Source organism: Carassius auratus, chromosome 25 (assembly GCF_003368295.1).
Source record: "Carassius auratus strain Wakin chromosome 25, ASM336829v1, whole genome shotgun sequence".
NCBI lineage: Eukaryota > Metazoa > Chordata > Actinopteri > Cypriniformes > Cyprinidae > Carassius > Carassius auratus.
The window spans coordinates 5,068,110-5,090,511 of NC_039267.1; the positions used below are offsets into that span (position 1 = coordinate 5,068,110).

The 22,402-nt window shown below is 42.6% G+C and overlaps 1 protein-coding gene across 1 annotated transcript; it reads left to right on the forward strand.

The window, feature by feature from the left end:
* The first annotated feature begins 4,022 nt into the window (after positions 1-4,022).
* On the forward strand, positions 4,023-11,313 carry LOC113043068 (aminopeptidase N-like). The gene is made up of 20 exons (XM_026202196.1): positions 4,023-4,607; positions 4,692-4,834; positions 5,546-5,682; positions 5,818-5,944; positions 6,090-6,244; positions 6,385-6,498; positions 6,598-6,741; positions 6,843-6,908; positions 7,017-7,082; positions 7,169-7,341; positions 7,847-7,923; positions 8,381-8,514; positions 8,627-8,682; positions 8,767-8,914; positions 8,995-9,083; positions 9,163-9,273; positions 9,829-9,996; positions 10,083-10,223; positions 10,324-10,405; positions 10,520-11,313. The coding sequence occupies exons 1-20, from the start codon at positions 4,024-4,026 to the stop codon at positions 10,667-10,669; spliced, it is 2,865 nt and encodes a 954-aa protein (XP_026057981.1). The 5' UTR covers position 4,023; the 3' UTR covers positions 10,670-11,313.
* The last annotated feature ends 11,089 nt before the right edge of the window (positions 11,314-22,402 follow it).

Genomic DNA, 22,402 nt, shown 5'->3' on the forward strand with positions numbered 1-22,402 from the left:
AGGATTTTATACATTGAAAGAGGAAATACTACAAGGGAAAGATCTAAATCACCTCACCACCATAAGTGATTATATGATTGATCATTTTTTGGCAAGATCAGATTATCTGGGACTCATCATCAGTAAACACATTTGGCTGAATTATGAAATGGATGACTATATCATTGCTTAAAATTTGATTTTAAGAATGAAAAATAGTTTTTTTTAACACAAATTAATTCTGATTAACTGAAATGTTAAATGTGTTTGTAATGTTTAATTTAGAACTATTCTCGAGTTTCTAAATGGTTCCAGTGGTAAGATGTGTTGACATATCGTTCTTTCTTTCCATACATGTCATGAAGTTTTTCAGGTAATAGGGCTTTGAGAACAGTTTGACAATGATTAACCTGGCCAAATTATCACCAGGAAAGTTCACTAAATAAATTACATCTTTAATTGCATAGAAAATGGCCTATCCAGGTGCATCTCAATAAATTAGAATGTGGTGGAAAAGTTTATTTCAGTAATTCTACTCAAATTGTGAAACTCGTGTACTAAATAAATTCAGTGCATACAGACTGAAGTATTTTAAATCTTTGGTTCTTTTGATTGTTGAATTGTTGGCCTTCCGGAAAGTATGTTCTTTTACTGTACATGTATTCAATACTTGGTAGGGGTTTGCTTTTATTACTGCCTCAATTTGGTGTGACATGGAGGTGATCAGCTTGTGGCACTGCTGAGGTGGTCTGGAATCCCAGGTTTCTTTGACAGTGGCCTTGAGCTCATCTGCATTTTTTGGTCTCTGATTTTCCTTTTGACAATACCCCATAGAGAATTCAGGTCTGGTGAGTTTGCTTGCCGGTGAAGCACACCAACACAGTAGTCATTTAACCAACTTTTGGTGCTTTTGGCAGTGTGGGCAGTTGCCAAATCCTGCTGGAAAATGAAATCAGCATCTTCAAAAAGCTGGTCAGTATATGGAAGCATGGAGTGCTCCAAAATTTCTTGGTAAATGGGTACAGTGACTTTTTTTTTTTTTAACACAATCGACCAACAGCAGCAGATGACATTGCACCCCAAATCATCACAGACTCTTGAATCTTAACACTGGACTTCAAGCAACTTCTCCACCCTTCCTCCAGACTATAGGACCTTGGTTTCCAAATAAAATACAAAACTTGCTCTCATCTGAAAAGAGGACTTTGGACCACTGGGCAACTGTCCAGTTCTTCTTCTCCTTAGCCCAGGTAAGACACCTCTGACCTTGTTTGTGGTTCAAGAGAGGCTTAACAAGATGAATACAACAACTGTATCCAAATTCCTTGACATGTCTGTATACCTTGACCCCAGCATCAGTCTATTCATTGTGAAGTTCTCTCAAATTCTTGAATTGAAGGCTGTGGTTCTCTCGGTTGGTTGTGTGTCTTTTTCTTCCACACCTTTTCCTTTCAGTCAACTTTCTGTTAGCATGCTTGGCTACAGCACTCTGTGAACAGCCAGCTTCTTTGGCAATGAATGTTTGTGGCTTACCCTCCTTGTGAAGGGTGTCAATGATTGCCTTCTGGACAACTGTTAAGATTAACAGTCTTCCCAATGATTGTGTAGCCTAAACCAAACTGAGAGACCATTTTGAAGGCTCAGGAAACCTTTGCAGGTGTTTTGATTTGATTAGCTGATTGGCATGTCACCATATTCTAATTTGTTGAGATAAATATGATGTCAGATATTAAATATGAGCCAAAATAACACAAATAAAAGAACTTGAAGACTTAGAGGGCTTTTACACTGGGCTCATTTGCTGCGGTCCGAGCCCGAGGGCGATTGTTCCCGGCGCTGCCCACAGTGTTGGTCTGCTTTCACACTCAATAGAGGTTCGGTCTTGGGTGGTCCCAAGTCAGGTGGTCTTGGAGGACCCACCTCTGGAGGTCCCAGAGGTTACTGAGCAGCCCACTCTCTTTGTCTCACCTATGATCCTTGTCCTGCCGGCTCAACCCAGGCTCTTTGCTTTGCCAGCACCAGCCAAACTCCTTGCCTTGCCGGTCTCACTTAAGCTTCCTTCTATGTTGGCCCAGGAGCCTGACACAGAGCCTGCTCCAGTCATGGAGTCTTCAGATTCTCTGTCTTTTCATTACTGATTATCATCAGCTGTTGGTCATTTACCCATTAACTTACCACTATGTATACCATGCTCACTTTGACTTTTGTTGCTGCATTATTGAGCTTGTTACATTTTGTTTTTCTGTTTCATTGTTTTCTTGGAGTTTGCTTTGTGAAAAACCTTGAGGATTACCTTGTGTTTCTGCCCTTGCCTTGTTTTTGGATCTTTGTGTGACAAGGAATAAAGCGACATAGTAGTGGTGTCCCAATTCTTAGTGGAATATTTTCACCACTTACCCCTTGGTAGGTGGAGCAGTGGGGGAAGGGGAAGGGGAAAGGGTATAAAATAGAATTGGGATTAAGCCTTAATCATCCATCACAATGAGAAAAAAACAAATAATATAGTTTTGATGTGCAAAAAAAGATTGTCAGGTTTAATTTCAGCCTCTACATATTAAATTACGGACTATTAAGTCTAGACTATTTAAAACCATGACAGAAAAAAGCAGATTATTGTTAGATAATTGTACAGATTATTTTAGTCTAGGAATATAGGCTTAATCTTTTTCAGGGAAACCACCCCTTAATTTTAAATATTCAACAAATTATTGTCACAAAGAATCTGCAACATCTTCAGTTCTAATTGTAGAATATAATTTTGTGAACTTACTGCCTCAGAAAACGACAACAATAATAGGGCAAGATCTGTTTCATATGTGACAGTATGTCAGCAAATTTTTCACAAATCATGGTTGCACAAAAAAAAGATAGCATATCTAGTAATCGCTGATACTATGTTATCGTTGAAGATAGAGCTCTATCAAAGGTCAAGGACCACCAGACATCTGAAGTCATCAACTCCATCTCTTTTGACTTTAAAGATGCAAAATATTTAATAGCAAGGTTTCATTTTATTTAATAAAAAAAAAAGATAAATGAATTATTCATAGTATGCAGGAAATTAAAATAATATATTGTCCTGTTAAAAATAATTTATGACACGGCAAATCAAAACTGATAATATAGAATCTTTGAGATTGCCAAGGTGAGTTTTATGGAGTCTGGTGACTTTGTTGAACCCCTCATTTATAGCTGTTATGAGTTAATATGATGAGGGTGGGACACTGTAAAGACTGATAATCATTACACTAATGTATTTTCAAATGAATTGTCCATCTTGTCTTATTGGCTATTTTGAGAGATAATAATCTAAATTATAAACGTCATCCCTGGTACAATGTTCAGCCATAAAAAATACACATATTCCAAAGGCCAAATAATTGTATTACTTTCATCTTTTAATTTAGTTTTGACATGTCGAATTTCAAAGTCCAGCTTGATGACCACAAAGAGTGTATTTTTACAGGATTATTTGTTACTAACCCTGTCCTTTGCTCCTACTTAAGGTGATTTAGCTAAACTATAGGGCCAGAACATCACAGATTATGATTTTAGAAATTTGGAAGGAAATGCAACACCTCGGAATTTTTGTTCTTTTCTTCAAACCATTCCTGAGCAAATGTTGCATTGTGCCAGGGTGCATTATCTTTCTGAATAAGCCTACTTCCATCAGAGAATGCCACTGGGGTGTATGTGGACTGCAACAATCTTAAGTGGGTTGTATGTAAATAGCAACCACATTCAACATCCACAAGATTTCCCAGCAGAATATTGGCCAAATCATAACAATCCCAGCCTGCCTTCTTCCCATAGTGCCTTAATTGTATCTTCAAAACAGAACATGTGGCCTTACCACATTTGGATAACACAGGTATCAATGACTCTCTGAAACCCTAAGGTTCTAGATGCCCTTTAGTACACTGGAGCTCTGATGTGTTAATGGATGAACCATTAATTCATGTGGGAGGAGAATCCTTCCCATGTCTTAAATAAAACCTTGTGCAGTTGTCAGTTTCACTCATCTCATCCTGTCTTTGCTGAAACATGGGAAAGAGCTTCTTCATCAATAAAACTGTCAGGATAGCAGGGATTGTGTTAGCCGCTGGAGCGCTAGCCACAATCATCGCACTCTCTGTGGTCTACTCCCAAGAGAAGTCCAAGAACAACAAAAATGAGGTTAAACCCACAGGTGCAATAACAACATCAGTTCCAACAACAGAACCATCCAATGAACCATGGGACCAGTGGCGCCTTCCACAGACTCTTAGTCCACAAACCTACAATGTCACTCTGTGGCCACGGCTCCAGCCGGATGCAACTGGACTCTACATCTTCACAGGGCTGTCCAGCGTGGTCTTCAGATGTGTGGAAAAGACAAACCTCATCCTCATTCACTCCAACAAGCTGAACATGACACAGCAACCCACCTTGACAGCACTTGGAAGCAAACCAGCTCCTACCATTAAATCAATTGTGATGCACACAAAAACACAGTATATGGTGATTCATCTGAAAGAAGAATTAACTGCGGGGGAAAGCTACGAGCTCTACACAGAATTTGTAGGCGAGCTTGCAAATGACTTGGGAGGCTTCTACCGAAGTGAATACTATGAGAATGGAGTAAAAAAGTAAGACGTTTCTTTGACTTGTAAGTTCCTCCTATTCTACAACAGGCCTTACATGTATAGTTAAATCTCCTTGTTCATTTTTAGAGTGGTCGCCACAACTCAGATGCAGGCAACAGATGCCAGGAAGGCATTCCCTTGCTTTGATGAACCTGCAATGAAAGCGATATTCCACATTACTCTTTACCATGATCCAGCAACCGTAGCCCTATCCAATAGTGTTGTGAAAGGTAAATTTACATTTTATTCTGTACAGGAGCAGTGTTGGGTAACTGCTTTGAAAGTATAGCTTACGAAGCTGCAAGTTAATCATACTTTGAAAAAGTGAAACTACAGTGAAGTAGCAACTTTAAAAAAGTAGTTAGCTACATTAACAGCTAAAAACAAAAAGTAGCTGAAGTTATATAAGGGAACCGCATGACTTTATAAATCTCAATTTGTGTGATATAATCAAATTTGAATGGGTAAATTATATTAAATACAACAGAAATGCTATAATTTACAAAACCTAGACAAAACATAATACACAGTATGGGGAAATTATTTCTGTGAACCTGTTAATTTAAATGAATTGTCAATATGAACTGATTCACCAGAATAAATCAGACATTTCAATGATAAATATGAATGAAAGAGCAAAGTTCAAGATTAATCAATTGATTAGAATGATTCTGACTTTCCTACACTATATATGTGAGAGGACCGTTCTAGGAAATCTGATTCAATATAATCAGAAGAGGACAGTAAGAGTTATATAACATAAGAGTTGGATTGTGTGATTATTTCTTAAGCTTAAAAACAGCAATATAGCGTTTGGTTGCCCTACAAAATACAAATGTGATAAAGTAGATAAATCAGTTTACTTTTTTTCCTTCAAACTGATTTCAAGAAACACAGATGTTCAATGTTTCATCAGTCAATGATTTTTTTCTTTCTTTCAGACGAGGTTAACGTCACCATAGATGACACTCTTGTAACCAGAACAACATTTGAACCGACAAAAGTAATGTCGACATATTTGTTGGCATTTATTGTCAGCGATTTCATCTCCATTGAACAAAACATGAACGATCTGCAGGTAATAGATCTTTTCACAGGATCCTTAGACAAAACTGGAAAATTTTAATAATGAAACCTGTACAATTTACCAAAGATTTAAAAACTGCATGTGTTCATCTACTAAAATACAGCATATTGTAATTTATACAAACAGATCAGAATTTTTGCCCGTCAAGAAGCCATAAATGCAGGACAAGGGGATTATGCGCTCAATGTGACTGGAAAAATTTTCAAATTCTTTGAGGACTATTACAATGTCCCCTATCCACTGCCCAAATCAGGTAAGAACCTATGATATGACATATAATTTATGAGGCGATTCATTGGTTATATTATCGAAATGACAATTTACGCAAGACTTGTTTGATACTTAAACCTTTTAAGCTGTTTTTAGACGTTTCCCTCATTCCTCTAAATATTGCACAGATCAAATTGCTCTGCCAGACTTCAACGCTGGAGCAATGGAAAACTGGGGCTTAATTACATACAGAGAGACGGGCCTACTGTATGATGAAGAAATATCCTCAAATGGAAACAAAGAGAGAATTGTTACTATTATTGCCCATGAACTTGCTCATCAGGTATAATGCAGGAGTCCATTTTTCCAATTTGATCTATGAATATGAAATGGTTTATAGACGTTACTTTTATCAACTTCACGACTATAAAATGTACATCCCCTGTAATTCACCTTTTCACCACCATCCTCTTTCTTTTTCAGTGGTTTGGAAACCTTGTGACTATCAGGTGGTGGAATGATCTGTGGCTCAATGAAGGTTTTGCGTCTTACGTAGAATATCTTGGTGCAGATGATGCTGAGCAGGGTTGGAACATTGTAAGTGTTTTTACGAAAGAGCCAGGGAAATAAAGGATACATTTTAAAAGCTATCCCTAAGAGCAGATGAAATCATAACTGATTATTCCTATCCCACAGAAAGATTTGATCGTTCTTAATGATGTGCACCGAGTTTTTGCCATTGATGCACTGGCCTCGTCTCACCCCTTGTCGTCTAAAGAAGAGGATATCCAAAGACCAGAGCAAATTAGCGAAGTGTTTGATACGATTTCCTACAGTAAGGTAGCGTGGAAACTGATTTCTATGTTGACTATAATGTCTAATAACGAACAACATACAGACTACATGTGGTTTGTCTGATAATGTGGAGTTTATTCCTCTAGGGGGCATCTGTACTTAGGATGTTATCTGACTTCCTGACTGAGACAGTGTTTACTCAAGGCCTCCGGGTAAAAATCCTCTGTACACAATTCTGTGTTGTACTGTAAAATACAAATCTAAAATGCTTTTGTGATGGACAATGCTTTTGTATATTCACATCCAATTTGTTTCAACAGACTTACCTGGATCATTTCAAATACAGCAACACGGTATACACAGACCTTTGGGAGCATCTTCAAAGGGTATGCTGCAAATAACAATGCCATTCAGTCAAGTCATTACCTGATTTGTTGCCAGAAAACATGTGCTCACACCTGAAATGTTGTAGGCTGTGGACAGCAGTGGTACCACTCTTCCCAGATCTGTGCAAGAGATTATGGACCGCTGGGTTCTTCAAATGGGCTTTCCTGTGGTCACTATTAACACTGCAACTGGCCAGGTCACACAAGAGCACTTCCTCCTGGACCCTGACACTAAACCAGACAGGCCATCAGAATTTAAGTATGTCAAAAAAAACAATAACAACAACAACAACAACAAAAACTATATATCACAAAGCACCTATTACTTTTTTCAATTTCAATTACAGCGCAGTTTCCTAGATACTTTAAAGTCTTCTTTTTTTCCATATTGTGACATTATACTTGAAAAAAAAAACAGACAATTGGTTGCTGATTGGATGGAGTCAGATACGGTAATCTAAATAGGAGATTACAGTTGATTGTAAGAAAAGGGTTGGGATAAAACAGACTAAATGATTGGACAAGTCTGGTATACATCATCAGAGAGAATTCTGGAAGATTGCGATAACATTCTGATAAAAAAAATTGTTAGATACTTTTTGTAATTAAATATGCAGAGATTAATTGTTCATAATTAGATCAATAACATACATTTAGAATGAATTCTCTTGACATACCAATTTATTACATATATCCTACTTGATAAATTATCTGTTTGTTAAGCAATGTGGAATAACCATGTGAAAATATTCTTTATTTTTCAGTTATGAGTGGTTAGTACCAATTTCATGGACAAAGAAAGAAGCAGCAGAACCCCTATATTGGCTGTTGGAGAAAACTAGTGAGTTTTAAGATGACAGTGACAGTAATGTACATTTTAATTCTGTCATTACATATTCATTGTGTTCCGAATCCTTATAACTTTGTTTCTAATGTGGAATGCCAAAGGAAAAGTCTAGCAGAATGGCCAAATTGTTCCATTTCATACATTGACAGTGACTGGAGACCTGGAGCTGTCAAGATTCAAAATAGCTAAATAGTAGTAGTCCATATTTTTGTATACTTGTACTATATTCCAAATCTTCTGATAGCATATGATAGCAAGTTAAGCAAATATGGACATTCTGTTAAATTTGCTCCAAAGAGAAAAGAAAGCCATGATGATGAGTAAATGATGACATGTTTTGGTGAACTTTGCATGTGATTATATTCCAAAATTATAATTTGATACTAATAAAGGACAACACTGTATTTGCTTTAACTAATCCATGTATTTATGTTCTACATTTCCAATTTAGCTCAAATGGATCAGATGAAAACTAGTGGTGATGTGTGGGTTCTGGCCAACATCAATGTGACAGGATACTACAGGGTTAACTATGATAATGAAAACTGGCAACGCCTACTTACTGTTCTCAAGACATCAAGTCAGGTAAGAAGAATTACATTTAGTAAATTAGCAGGTAGTATTGTTGAAGATACTTACAGCAAGATTTGGATTGTTTTTCAGCATAATAATTAGATTTCGTTTGGATTTCATTTAGAGCATTCCAGTTATTAACCGGGCACAGATAATTGATGATGCTTTTAACCTGGCCAAGTGAGAGCTGAACTTCTTTCTTTAAAGTTTTGAGTGTAATTTCCAGTCAGTCCAAATACTAAAAAGCATCTTTCCCATTTACAGAGCAGGAATTATTGAGACAACATTGGCTCTAAGAACCACACTGTTCCTCAACTCTGAAACGGAGTACATGCCGTGGGAGTCTGCTCTTGATAACCTGGACTACTTTTACCTCATGTTTGATCGCACAGAGGTGTACGGCCCCATGCAAGTAAGTTTGTCTCTAAATATTTCATAATGTCAACTCAGCTGAGCTTGAATTCTAACAATATTTAATTGCATACCTTGCAGACATACGTTGGAAATCAAGTGAAGAATTTGTTTGAATACTTCACAACGCTTACAAATTGGGAGGATGTGCCTCAAGGACATACTGACCAGTAAGTCATGTAAATACACATTTGTTACAATAAATGCTCAGATTTGCTCTCAACTGTATTGATGTCTTTGTATCTGCAGATATAATCAAGTTAATGCACTCAGAGTTGCTTGCAGCACTGGGTATGAAAACTGTACGACTCTCGTCAAAACATGGTTCCAACAGTGGATGGAAAATCCAAATGTCAACCCGTGAGTTTCACTCAATAGAAATCTTTAGAGTGCATCTTAGAGAGTGCATCATAGTTAAAAGGTACATTAAAGCAGAATATTTAATTCTTAGTTTTAAAAGAATATTATTAGTAATGTTGCCGATGTTTATAATAATCACAGATATTATATTTAATATTACTGGCAATCAATTTTATTTTATCCAGTTTTGTCCATAGGCATTTAAAGTTGCCCCAGAGAGTATTTGAATATTTTAGTTGCACTTAAAAATGTCTGAATGTCATAGCATTCATACAGGATAAACTTCACAAAACAAAAGATTTTAAACGGTTAGGTTTTAAAATATTTTTAAATGTAATACAATTAGTATTTAGTTACATTTTTGTTGTCAAACATTATTAGAGGATGCTGTGTGATTTACACTTGGATTATACTCAGAAAGGTTTTCACAAACAGTTTTAATCATTTTGGACACTCGGTACATTTAAATAAATTCAGTACTTTTGTACTTTTATAGATTTTAAGCTTATTACCTTAAATGAATAAATTATCATTTAAATGTTCTCACTGCTTCAGTATTAAGGCCAACTTGAGGTCCACAGTGTACTGCAGTGCCATTGCTGCAGGTGGTGAGAAGGAGTGGAACTTTGCTTGGGAGATGTTTGAAAAAGCCACTATTGCTTCAGAGAAAGATAAACTGAGAGCTGCATTGGCATGTGCCACCGAGCCCTGGTTACTGAACAGGTGAGCTCACTGCAGATAAATGCTGACAAATACATACAGTTCTCATTGTATTTATCTAAACACATGTGCTTCGATTTATGTTGTAGGTATCTCAAATACACTTTGGATCCAGATATAATTCGGAAACAAGATGCCACCTCTACCATCGTCAGCATTGCAAGCAATGTGGTCGGTCAACCATTGGCCTGGGATTTTGTTAGAGCCAACTGGGAGTACATTTTCAATGAGTAAGAAAACAATTTAGGGGACTGCGTTATTGTTTGCTTTAAAATACAGATAGCAGTTTTCCATAACTACATAATATCCACTTCTTTTATACTCCATTAGGTATGGAGGTGGATCGTTCTCTTTCTCCAATCTGATCAATGGCATCACAAAGAGATTCTCAACTGAATTTGAATTGCAACAGGTATGTGATCTTCCCCAGGACTGCTTTATTTACAAATTTTTTACTGTCATCTTGTATAGCTGAAACTTGTATTTACATTTTTTTTAAATCTACTTTCCTGTTTTAAAAACACAGCTGATACAGTTCAGGGATGACTACGCTCACATAGGTTTTGGTTCCGGAACCTTAGCCATTCAGCAATCCATCGAGAGGACTACCGCCAACATCAAATGGGTCGAAAAGAACCAACAAGCAGTCTTAGAGTGGTTTAGAAATCCATCGTAACTAAAAAATAAGCACATACTGTAGTTTGTTTGCTCTGAGGAGGAGAGGAGCACTGGGACATTGTCTAGCTTGGGCCTAGATGAGCATTAAAATAAATTATTATTTATTATGGATAATGCTGAATCCCAGTATATTCCAGAGCTACTTTCTTCCTATGATGTTGTACGGTATACAAATATCTTTCTTTAAGGCATGCCTTGTTATAATTAAATGTTTTCCCGTAGATTTTTGTTTTGTAAACAAATTTATTGTATAATGATAATGAACTTTGTAGAATGAAACAGAACTGAATAAGCGAAATAGTACACAACTCTTATCATTTTGATATTTTGTCTAATGAAAATAAAGACCTCAATCCATGAACCAATTTGTATTTTTCTAGTAAATTTTCAACTTGTGAACTATAGTACTTTTTATGTTATGGTATGCTATGGATGGTTAACAGTAAAAATACTTTTTTTATCTTTCTTTTGTATGCCTTTATTATTATTTTTTTATAGTGTGAATATGTATATTTAATTGCAGCCAGTGGATAGCCTTGTCTCAAGAAACCTATAAAAAAATAGGTTTCACATTTTCATAATAAGAATTTAATATGAGTAAAAACAAAATGTAATAAATAAATAAAAATACTTATAACCTTGCATTTCAGTCACTTGTCATTTCTGTAAAGCTCTAAAAGATTGAGACAAGCCGCTAACTCTAAAGTGAATTCAAGGCTGTTTCGTGAATCTTCCGAACTTTTAAGTCAATTGTTAATGAGTTATAATGTGATTATGTCTGATAATACCTCACAAAGTTATCCAGATGGTGGCTAAAGGCAATTTTTTATTATTGTCAACATTTCTTTTATAATTTCAATATTGGTCTGGAGCCTATTTATTTCAGAATATGGCTTAAGATCTAATACAAACTGTGTAAATGAATTACAATGATTAAAAATATTTTGGATTACATTTGATGATCTTATGCTTGTTTTTCTGAGCTTTTCCCACGATTCTCAGCGTCACACTCTACTCTAAAGTGTAATGGCTGCATACACATGTCAGGGAAGACACATGCTATAATATATTATCTTAGTGCACCTCAACTTATCAGGTTATCAGATTCTTTCACTGGCTTGTCTCAGTGGTTCACATGTTTGCTAGATAAGTCTATTGGCAGCTTTATGCCTTTTTAACCTTTGTTCTGTCATAAACATGGAATATTACTTCCTGGATCAATAAAGCAATTAATTTATGTGTGTTTGGGCACTACATAATATCCACAAGATTTTTAATTTGTGGGAGATTAAGTCATCAGGTAAACATTGTTTGGACAGTGATAAATGGACAGCTGAAAATATGTAAAGTTTCCCCAAATCCGTTGGCACTATATTTGTGATATACTGTAACAATAATTACTCTCCAGGATAGTAATCACAAGCCAGATGCATTCTACACATGCTCACAAGATCTTTCCATGTTTCGATGAGCCTGCATTAAGGTTTTCTATATCACTCTCATCCATAACAGGGGAATCGTGGCCCTGTTGAATGGAATGGAAATCGGTCAGTTCTACCAAAAACTATTTAGTTTAACACACAATGACTATGTGAAATATTGTAATGCGAACCCTGGGTTTAATAAATCAGGGAACTAGAGCATCTGTAGAAAAAATTCAGACAAAAAAAACAAACTTTTTATAGTTAGATTGATTTTATATAAATAGATAGACAAACAGAACGATATCTAATAAAAAAAGAATCTAATTTACAGCTTGTTGTATTTATTCAGAGAAAGTGGACACTGTTCTTGATGGACAACCTGTTGCTGTGACAACATTTGAACCCACAAAGAACATGTCCTCCTATCTATTGACACTGGTTGTCAGTGACTACACAAATGTTACATCAGCATATAACACTTTTGTACGACCATCATTCATCTTCCATGAGCTGTAGAGCTGCTTTAAAAGATAAAAAGATAAAAATCACACATTTATTGACCACAAAATGTACCTTAAAACATATTTACTCATGGTCCATATGACCAAAGTATGTTTGCTCTGAACAGATATGAATATGGCCTCGTAAGAAAGCCATCGAAGACCACATTCACTCTCTAAATTAGGTAGGTTTACCATCTTTTGAAGATCATTGCCTGGGGGAAAATAATATGTAAGGTTTTTAAAATCTCTAACTTGAAGACCAGATTGCCAGATTTTCACCTTGGGGCGATGGAGAATTGGGGGCTGGTGGTGACGTACAGGGACACAAACCTTATATATGATCCAGTCATTTCCTCTGATGCAAACAAAGAGAGAACAGCCACCATGATAGTCCAATATCTGGCATTTATATAAATAAAATATGTGATATTATAGGTTTAAATGCTTATAATATGTTTAATACAATAATAATTGTGACTCTAAAGTGGTGGAATGAAGTTTGGTTTTAAATGAAATATATCTTCAACTTTGCTGAACCAGATAACGTTACTGGAACGTGGTGAGTGTAATGTTACACAAACTAATGAACTTTTAATGGACTTACTGCTTCTGCCAATGGTTGGTGAACTAAAATAATATTTATCAGCTTTAAACCTTTATTTACATCTTTTAAAGGGCATTTCTTTTAATAATTAGCACGCAAATAATCTGATTAATATTCACATGCAAATTACTCCGGAATCCAAACTAACTCAAAACGTTTGTCAGTACTGCCATCTCGTGGTTGATTAACCACTCCATCTGAGGACCGTGAGGTAAAGACACAAGAGTGAAATCACAGACCCAGTGTCACGGTTGGGTTAAGGGAAAAACACAAGGAAAGGGTAAGATCCAATAGCAGGTAAGGTTTATTGCACAAACAGGTTAAATACAAAATAAAACTGTCTTGAGAGACAAACCAAACAAAAGGGAACCGGATGAAACGGGGAACTCGGAAGAACGAGAAGGTAGAGGAAGTCTGGGGGAACGAGAGCATGAGACACATAGGGTAAGGACTCCATAAAGACGACAGAGAAAGACAGCTCTATATAGGGAGACTAATGACTAAGGATAGTCAACACCTGTGCGATTTAATTGGAGTGCAATTACTGTGACGACATGACCAGACAAGCGGAATTAAAGTGCCTATGGTGAAGTGCCTAAGGAGAAGTGCGCTCACTAGGGGACACCCAGGAAACAGAGACTGATAGCGTGACATTACCCCCTCCCCTACGGAGCAGCTACCAGATGCTCCACCTGAAACCCCGGAAAACCCAACAGAAAAAGAGGTAGGAGGGAGGTGAAGCGGAGGCGGACTAGGGGGAGGGACGGAGGGTCAGAAAACAGAGACAAACAACCAGGTGGAATGGAGAGACAGAGACAAAGACAGGACAACCAGGTAAAATGGAAGAAAAGAGACGGAACAACCAGACGTGATGGAAAGGTAGAGACAGGAAGGTGTAACACAAAACAAGGAGTCCAGGAGGGTGATGGACCGGCGGAAGGAAAGAGGGGAGGGACGGAGGGCCAGGTCCAACGGAGGAAAATAGAAAAAACAAAAAACAAATGAAAACAAAAACATTGGTAAATGGAGGACATTAGGTGATGCCCACCCGGGCGGAACAGAGGGCCATCACCCCCATGTGGTCAAAGCAGAAGCCCCCCCAGGACGGAGCGGAAGGCCACCACCTCCACGTGGTCGCGGCCGAAGTCCCCCAGGGCGGAGCGGATGACCACCACGTCCTCATGGTCACCGTCGGAGTCCCCCAGGGCGAAGTGGTCTCGGGCACTGCATCGGGAACGGCCTCCGGCACCGCATCGGGAAAGGTTTCGGGCCCCGCCTCGGTCTCCGGAACCGCAACGGACACCGCCTCGGCTTCGGGCCCCGCCTCGGCCTCCGGAACAGCATCGGGCACCGCCTCGGCATCGGCCTTGGGAACAGCATCGGCCTCGGGAACAGCATCGGCCTCGACCTCTGGAACAGCATCGGGCTCCGCCTCGGCATCGGGCACCGCATCGGCCTCTGGAACAGCATCGGGCACCGCCTCGGCATCGGGCACCGCATCGGCCTCTGGAACAGCATCGGGCACCGCCTCGGCATCGGGCACCGCCATCGGGAACAGCCTCGGGATCGGCCTCTGGAACAGCATCGGGCTCTGCCTCGGCATCGGGCACCGCATCGGCATCGGGCACCGCCTCGGGAACTGCATCGGCAACAGCATCGGGCTCCGCCTCGGCATCGGGCACCGCCTCGGGAACTGCATCGGGAACAGCATCGGCCTCGGGAACAGCATCGGCCTCGGGAACAGCATCGGCCTCGGCATCGGGTACCGCCTCGGGAACTGCATCGGCATCGGGAACAGCATCGGGCTCCGCCTCGGCATCGGGCACCGCATCGGGAACAGCATCGGGCGCCGCCTCGGCATCGGGCGCCGCCTCGGCATCGGGCGCCGCATCGGCATCGGGCGCCGCCTCGGCATCGGGCGCCGCCTCGGCATCGGGCGCCGCCTCGGGAACTGCATCGGCAACAGCATCGGGCTCCGCCTCGGCATCGGGAACTGCCTCGGCATCGGGTACCGCCTCGGGAACTGCATCGGCAACAGCATCGGGCTCCGCCTCGGCATCGGGCACCGCCTCGGCATCGGGCACCGCCTCGGCAACTGCATCGGCATCGGGAACAGCATCGGGCTCCGCCTCGGCATCGGGCACCGCCTCGGGAACTGCATCGGCAACAGCATCGGGCTCCGCCTCGGCATCGGGCACCGCCTCGGCAACTGCATCGGCATCGGGAACAGCATCGGGCTCCGCCTCGGCATCGGGCACCGCCTCGGCATCGGGCACCGCCTCGGCATCGGGCACCGCCTCGGCATCGGGAACAGCCTCGGGCACAGCATCGGCCTCGGGAACAGCATCGGGCACCGCCTCGGCATCGGGCACCGCCTCGGGAACTGCATCAGGAACAGCATCGGCCTCGGGAACAGCATCGGGCTCCGCCTCGGCATCGGGCACCGCCTTGGCATCGGGCACCGCCTCGGGAACTGCATCGGCATCGGGAACAGCCTCGGGCACAGCATCGGCAACGGCATCGGGCACCGCCTCGGCATCGGGCACCGCCTCGGGAACTGCATCGGCATCGGGAACAGCATCGGGCTCCGCCTCGGCATCGGGCACCGCCTCGGCATCGGGCACAGCCTCGGGCACAGCATCGGCCTCGGGAACAGCATCGGGCTCCGCCTCGGCATCGGGCACCGCATCGGCCTCTGGAACAGCATCGGGCACCGCCTCGGCATCGGGCACCTCCTCGGGAACTGCATCGGGCACCGCCTCGGCATTGGGCACCGCCTCGGGAACAGCATCGGTATCGGCCTCTGGAACAGCATCGGGCACCGCCTCGGCATTGGGCACCGCCTCGGGAACTGCATCGGGCTCCGCCTCGGGAACTGCATCGGGCTCCGCCTCGGGAACTGCATCGGGCTCCGCCTCGGGAACTGCATCGGGCTCCGCCTCGGGAACTGCATCGGGCTCCGCCTCGGGAACTGCATCGGGCTCCGCCTCGGGAACAGCCCCGGCCTCTGGGACTTTCTCCAGGCCTTGAGGGATGGTCGACGCCTGTCTCCTCCTCCTCCGTCCTCCACGATGGCGAGTCGGCGGCACCTTGTCTGGAGACTCAGGCGTTGAGTCGTCCATCTTAAGCTGTGGCTCTGGGCTGGCGACAATCCTGTGCTGTGGTGCTGGGCTGGCGGCCATCTTGTGCTGTGGCGCTGGGCTGGCGGCCATCTTGTGCTGTGGCGCTGGGCTGGCGGCCATCTTGTGCGGTGGCGCTGGGCTGGCGGCCATCTTGTGCGGTGTCGCTGGGCTGGCGGCCATCTTGTGCGGTGGCGCTGGGCAGGTGGCAGTCTTGTCTGGAACTTCTGGTGTGGTTGTTGCATCCCACTGAGCACGATGGTGCAGGTATTTGGTAAACCCCCAAAAGTCCAGGATCTCTAACCCCTTCATCTCCCATTGAGGTAAAGGATCATCCAGGCAATTATTAAACAAATCTTTAAGTGCTGCATCATTGTAACCTAACCCGACTGCCAAAGTCCAAAACAATTGCGCCAGGCCACCCACCTCGCTTCCCTTTTGATGAAGGGTGGTTAAGTTCCGGAATCTCCTCCTCCGTTCCTCCATGGTGGCTGGGGAACAGATTCGAAATCTCACACCGCTGGATCTAGGCATGATGGAGTCCTTCTGTCACGGTTGGGTTAAGGGAAAAACACAAGGAAAGGGTAAGATCCAATAGCAGGTAAGGTTTATTGCACAAACAGGTTAAATACAAAATAAAACTGTCTTGAGAGACAAACCAAACAAAAGGGAACCGGATGAAACGGGGAACTCGGAAGAACGAGAAGGTAGAGGAAGTCTGGGGGAACGAGAGCATGAGACACATAGGGTAAGGACTCCATAAAGACGACAGAGAAAGACAGCTCTATATAGGGAGACTAATGACTAAGGATAGTCAACACCTGTGCGATTTAATTGGAGTGCAATTACTGTGACGACATGACCAGACAAGCAGAATTAAAGTGCCTATGGTGAAGTGCCTAAGGAGAAGTGCGCTCACTAGGGGACACCCAGGAAACAGAGACTGATAGCGTGACACCCAGTTCGAATTAATATATTTGACCACATTTATTTTAAGATTATTGTTGAAGATTGGTCACATTTTGGTCTCCTAGTCATACTATCCAGTGTTGTACTGCATATTACATGAATATTGTTCTATGGGAACATATAGAAATTTGTATTAGGAAAATAATTTTAATGCAAAATGTTTTTGTTATTGCCATAAATATAGGTCATGGATACACGCTTGATGCATCAGATCCATAAACAGGACGCTACTTTTGTCATTGTGTTTATTGCCAGATGGTCAGACATTGGCTTGGGATTTTGTCAGGAAGAACTGGGCATATATACGTACACAGAGTGAGCTTTATGAGCAACACAAATTATCATTTACAAGACAACTTTTGCAGGTCTCAGCATGTGCAGCTGATCAAATGTGAGCTACACTTACTGGAATTCGACACTCTCAGCATTTCCTGACCCGACCTGATATTTAGATTTTTTATTTGTTTAGCATGGACAGCTGTGCGCAAACAGAAGCACACACACACATATAGGCTACTATTCATATATATATATATATACACAGTGTTGGGGGTAACGCATTACAAGCAACTCGATTTACATAATCAGATTACTTTTTTCAAGGAACTAGTAAAGTAACGCATTACTTTTTAATTTACAAGAAAATATCTGAGTTACTTTTCAAAAAAGTAACGCCAGTTTCTTTGTTTTTCCATTTATTGACTGACAAGTCTCCAGTCCCCATACTGAGAGAAATCAGAAGTACAGAGGTGTTGTGTGCACTGTGTGAACATGATGTAGTTCTAGACTAAATGTGAATGTGTATTTAATCATCCTACTCACAAAAGAATTTAGAGTTAGTATTCATCAAAATGAATTAAAACAGTGAAATACAAATTTAAAATATGACACAAACCTGCAATAAATAAATGTTAAATAACACAAATGTATCTAATCCCATTTTATTAACTTTGCTGCTGTCCTTTGATGATCCAGTTCAACCATACTAATAAGCAGAAATAACTTTAGATAAACTAACAATTGTGCTTCATTGTTTTTTTTTTTATTGCTGAAGAGTGTTGAATCTTCTTCTCCTGTGTGCTACTGTACAGACGTGAATTTACTTTTCCTTCAGCCTGAGGTTTATTCTTTACACTTTTTGGTGTGAAAGGGCTTTTACATTTGCTATAAATAGAACTTCTTATACTAAAAACAATCAAGCCCTGCTCATATTTAAAAAGTAACGCAAAAGTAACGTAATGCATTACTTTCCATAAAAAGTAACTAAATAACGTAATTAGTTACTTTTTTGGGGAGTAACGCAATATTGTAATGCATTATTTTTAAAAGTAATTTTCCCCAACACTGTATACATATAATGTATATGTAATTCCAGTAATGTATTTATCTCAAACGCTGTAATGGAAACTTGTATGTACCTGTAGGTGTAATGATGACTGACTCGACATGGGATCCATTTGCAAGCTTTTATTAGAACACTCGTAGTCGTACAGGCGAAGGGTCAGGATCAGCAAAACACAGTATAGTAGAGATATCAGAATCGTAGTCAATACCAAGCAGTGGGTCGGGGTAACCAGCAAGTATCACAGTCCGTATTACAATCTGGGTTCAAAGGTAGGCAGCAAAGGTTCTAGGATCGATAATCATCAAGGGTTGGCAACTGGGATAGCAAGACAGGGTATAACGCTCAGAAATGTTAGCCGTGGCAGAAACAAGACTTCGCAATGAGGTGACGCCAAGGTCTGGCTTATATGGCAGTCTCTGATATGGAACACCTGGCCGGTGATCAGTCCAAGGTACGGGGCTGTTGGGTAATGTAGTGCGTATCAGTGTAAGTGAGTGTTTGGATGCCTGTAGGTGTCAGTATTCGGGCGATGGTGCCCTCTGCTGGCCTCTGGAGGGACTCACGGGGTTCGTACTCGTGACAGAGCCCCCTCCCTGCGAACGCCTCCTGGCGTGAGGTGGAGGGCGACGTCGGGGTCTTCCTCGAGGTCGAGGGGCCGGTTTCTCTGGATGTTCTCTATGGAAATCCGTGGTTAAGTTGGGGTCAAGAATGTCCTCGGCATTGACCCAGGAATGTTCCTCTGGACCGTACCCCTCCCAGTCAACCAAGTATTGGAGAACTCGTCCCCGACGTCTTGAATCAAGCAGCTCTCGCACCTGATAGGTCTCCTCGCTCTCCACCTGAACCGGTTGGGGACTCTGCTCACGGGACCTCCCCTCACCCTCCTCCTCAGGGGCAGCAGCGGGCTTGAGCAGTGACATGTGGAAAGTGGGAGAAATACGATATGTGTCAGGCAAAGCAAGGCGGAATGACACAGGAGTGATTTGTTGTGTGATTTTGAATGGACCCACGTACCTAGGACTTAGCTTTCGGCATGGCAATCTCATCCGAAGGTCTCTGGTGGACAGCCAGACCCATTGACCCGGTTGGTAGGTGTGTCCAGGGCGTCGACGACGGTCGGCCTGTTCCTTCAGGCGCCGTACAGCTTGTTGAAGATGTACATGGGCCTGATTCCATGTGTCCTCGCTTCGTTGAAGCCAATCAGTAACAGCGGGAACATTGGTGGGTTCACCTGACCAGGGGAACATGGGTGGTTGGTACCCTAGAACGCATTTGAAGGGGGTGATTCCAGTGGAAGGCTTGATCAGGGAATTCTGAGCATATTCGGCCCATAGGAGAAAACGAGACCAGTCCTCTTGATGGGAGCTGCAGTAGGAGCGAAGGAACCGAGTGAGCTCCTGGTTGAGGCGTTCCACTTGACCATTGGCTTCGGGGTGATAGCCAGACGTGAGACTTACGTTGACCCCTAGGGCTTGAAAGAAATCCTTCCATAAACGAGAGGTGAACTGAGGACCTCTATCCGAAACGATGTCGTCAGGTATGCCGTAAAACCTGAACACCCAATTACACAGGAGTTCGGCGGTCTGAAGAGCAGTAGGGAGTTTGGGTAGAGGTATGAGGCGACAAGCCTTGGAGAATCGATCGATGATCGTGAGTATGACCGTGTTACCCTGGGATAGGGGTAAGTCTGTGATGAAGTCTATGGCAAGGTGTGACCAGGGTCGTTGAGGGATAGGAAGAGGTTGAAGGAGTCCAGCTGGCAGTTGACGAGGGGTTTTGTGCATGTTACACGTCTGACAGTTCTGAATGAATTTAATGGTGTCGGGGTTAATGGTCTCCCACCAGAAGCGGTTCTTGAGGAGATGGAGTGTGGCTGTGATGCCGGGGTGACCGGAGGCAGGAAGACAGTGAATATGACTCAGGACCTGATCACGGTGAGGGGCAGGTACGTAGGTTTTATCCGGTGGACAGGCGGCTGGTGGTGCTTCTTGTGAATTGTGTTGTTCAATAAGAGTCATGATATCCCACTGGATGGGAGCAACCACCACATGGAAGGGCAATATGCGTTCGGGGACTGAGATGGAAGGGTCGTCATCATGGATACGTGACAAAGCATCGGCTTTAGTATTCTTGGAACCTGGGCGATAAGTGACATTGAACTGGAATCGGGAGAAGAACAAGGACCATCTGGCTTGGCGTGGGTTGAGTCTCTTGGCGGAGCGTAGGTATTCCAGATTTTTATGATCAGTAAAGACGGTGAAAGGATGAATAGCCCCTTCGAGCCAATGTCTCCACTCTTCAAACGCTGCCTTCATGGCTAACAGTTCTCTATCACCCACATCATAATTCCTCTCCGCTGGGTTGAGCTTGCGTGAGTAGAAAGCACAGGGATGAAGTCTCTCCTGAGGGCCTGGTCGTTGTGAGAGAACGGCCCCAATGCCAGTATTGGAAGCGTCAACTTCGACTAAGAAGGGAAGAGAGGGGTCAGGGTGATGCAGGATAGGAGCGGTGACAAAGCGTTCCTTTAATTCCTTAAAGGCTTGACGGGAGGCTTCGGCCCAGGTGAGACGATGGATACCTCTTTTGATCATGGAAGTGAGAGGACTGACGACTGTACTGAAATTTCTGATAAAGCGTCTGTAGAAGTTGGCGAATCCCAGGAACCGTTGTAGCTCCTTGAGAGTCTGAGGCTCTGGCCACCTGAGTACAGCAGAGACCTTACTGTCGTCCATAGCAACTCCCCCCGGACTGATGACATAACCCAGGAAGGTAGTGGATGTGGTGTGAAACTCACATTTCTCGGCTTTGGCGTACAGTTGATGTTCGATGAGGCGCTGTAGCACAGTTCTGACGTGTTGAATATGATCCTGTAGGGTGTTGGAGTAGATGAGAATATCGTCAATGTAGACCACAACAAACTTGTTCAGCATGTCCCTGAAGACATCATTAATGAACGCCTGGAAGATGGACGGACTATTGACCAGTCCAAACGGCATAACCCGGTATTCATAGTGACCGTTGGTTGTAGAAAAGGCCGTCTTCCACTCGTCACCCTCTCTGATGCGAATCAGGTTGTAGGCACAGCGTAAGTCAAGCTTGGTGTAGTATTGAGCTGTGCGAAGTTGTTCTAATGCAGCTGGAACCAGAGGAAGGGGATAACGGTACTTCACCGTGATCTCGTTGAGACCACGGTAATCAATGCAGGGTCTTAAACTGCCGTCCTTCTTTTTGACGAAGAAGAAACCAGCGGATGCAGGGGAAGTGGAAGGACGTATGAAGCCTTTCTCCAACTCCTCCTTGATGTATTTAGTCATGGCTTCGGTTTCTGGGAGTGACAGTGGGAACACACGACCCTTGGGTGGATTGTGACCTGGTAGAAGATCAACAGCACAGTCATGGGGTCGATGAGGTGGTAAGGTGTTTGCTTGGGTTTTGCTGAAAGCTGCCTTGAGGTCGTGATATTCCGCTGGTAGGTTGGGAACCTCGAATGACTCCTTGTTAATCGCCAACGAGCGCACTGGAAGAGGAGAAACGGTAGATAGGCATTTTGTTTGACATTTAGTACTCCACTTTAATATCTGACCTTCCCTCCATGATACTAGCGGATCGTGCAGTCTCAGCCATGGTAGTCCCAGAATTATGGGTGTATTAGACGTGGGCAGAACGTAGAACTGAATGACCTCCTGGTGCAGTAAACCGGCTGTGACGGATAGACTTTGTGTAAGGTGAGTGATGATACCAGTTCCCAGTGGACGACCATCTATGGT